At 69.6% G+C, this 1,532-nt stretch overlaps 1 protein-coding gene across 1 annotated transcript in view; it reads right to left on the bottom strand.

Annotated features, from left to right (window-relative positions):
* Nucleotides 1-1,058, bottom strand: part of CCDC96 (coiled-coil domain containing 96) — a 3,001-nt gene extending 1,943 nt beyond the window's left edge. Inside the window, exon 1 of the mRNA XM_010854530.1 lies at nucleotides 1-1,058. Coding sequence (XP_010852832.1) covers nucleotides 1-1,007 — 1,007 coding nt within the window. The 5' untranslated portion in view covers nucleotides 1,008-1,058.
* Between the last annotated feature and the right edge of the window lie 474 nt (nucleotides 1,059-1,532).

The raw sequence follows: 1,532 nt of genomic DNA, 5'->3' as shown, positions 1-1,532 counted from the left end.
ACCACCTGCTTCTTGAGCGCCTGGAAGCGCCGCCACTCCTTGTCCACCCGGGAGACCTTCTCTTGGCACTGCAGCTTCAGCTGGTCCAGCTCGTGGTGATACCAGCGCAGGTCGTCGGCCTCCTGCTTCCGCAGGTCCTCCAGGACGGCCAGATGGCGGAGGTAGGCCTGCTCTTTCTCGGGGGCCTCGGGCTCCGCGCCCCTGTCGCCTCCGGGCGCCTCGGCGGCGGCCTCCACACCCTTTTTCTTGCGCAGCGCCTCGAAGATCTTGTGCTGCAAGTAGATGTTGTAGCGTTGGTAGCGACCGCGCTCCACCACCAGGGCGCGGTACTGCTCCAGAAGCTCGGCGCGAAGCTGCTGCTCCTGCTGCTTCTGCACCTCCTCGCTCCAGTCGTAAGGCTCGAGCACAAGCCCCTCGTCCAGGTTTCTCAGCTCGTCCTCGTCTTTCCGTGGGACCCGGGCCTCCAGCCCCTCCTCGCTCGCCTCGCTTGCCTCGCTTTCTTCCTCCTCCTCTACCTGGCCTTCCCGCTCAGCGCCCCAGGCTGCCGCGGCCTCTTCCTTGCCGGCCGTGGCCTGCTGCAGGGAGACCTGCGACGGGACTTCCTTCCTCCCAGGCTCCGCCGCCGCCGCCTCCTCTTCTTCGCCCTCCTCCTCTTCTTCCTCCTCCTCGGGTTCCTCGGGCTCTGGCTCGGCTGGCTCCTCAGGCCCGGCCTCCCGCGGCTCCCCTGGCTCGGCTTCCTCCTGGGCCTCGGCCGGGCTCTCAAGCTCTCCGGGCCCCTCCTCGCCAGCAGCTTCGGTAACCGCCAGCCCTTCCTGGGATTTGGCCGGCTTCGGCGCGGCAGCGCCTTCCTCCGAAGCCTCTACGGTCTTCGTCTCCGGCTCCGGCTCCGGCTCCACGGGTTCCACCGGGGACCGGGGGACGGAGCTGGCCTTGATCCCGGACAGCCGCGAGGCCAGGCTCTCCACCTCTCCATCTTCCGTCTCGGGGTCCCCAGTGTGGTCATCCATCTCCCGTCCTCCCGGTCAGCGCCGCAGACCCTCCAGCGGGGAGCTGCTGGCTGTCTGGTTTCCAGGGGCAACCAGGGGCGCGCGCGTAGGGGCCCGGCGATTGGCTGGATCTCTGTCCCACGCCCCGCCCCTTCTCCTCCCCGCCTTCCCGGCCGGAGCAGACCAATGGGAGGCCGCTCCCGAACGACCGGGGTCACCTTTGATTGGCGAAGAGCGTAGGCTCGTACCCAGAAGGGGCGGGGCGCGTCCCTCCTCGCTTCCTTTTCCGCCCACTTTCCAGGGCCTGGGGCTCCGCCCCCTTCTCCTCCCGGCCTCCCGGCCAATGCAGTCCAATGGGAGGCCGCCCCCGGACGACGGGGGGCTGCTTTGATTGGCGGAGGGCGTAGGCTCGCACCGAGAGGGGGCGGGACGCGTCCCGCCCCGGCTTCCTTTTCCGCCCTCTTGCCGGCCTCAGAGCTTCTGTGCCTCTGAGGCCAGGCGGCTGGCACTGGGTTAGGGGGCGCGCAGGCGCAGAGCGGCGGGCCG

This window comes from Bison bison, unplaced genomic scaffold (genome assembly GCF_000754665.1).
Source record: "Bison bison bison isolate TAMUID 2011002044 unplaced genomic scaffold, Bison_UMD1.0 scf7180017864342, whole genome shotgun sequence".
NCBI classification, from domain to species: domain Eukaryota; kingdom Metazoa; phylum Chordata; class Mammalia; order Artiodactyla; family Bovidae; genus Bison; species Bison bison.
The sequence above is the reverse complement of the archived record's forward strand: the minus strand, read 5'-3'. Positions and strand labels throughout refer to the sequence as shown.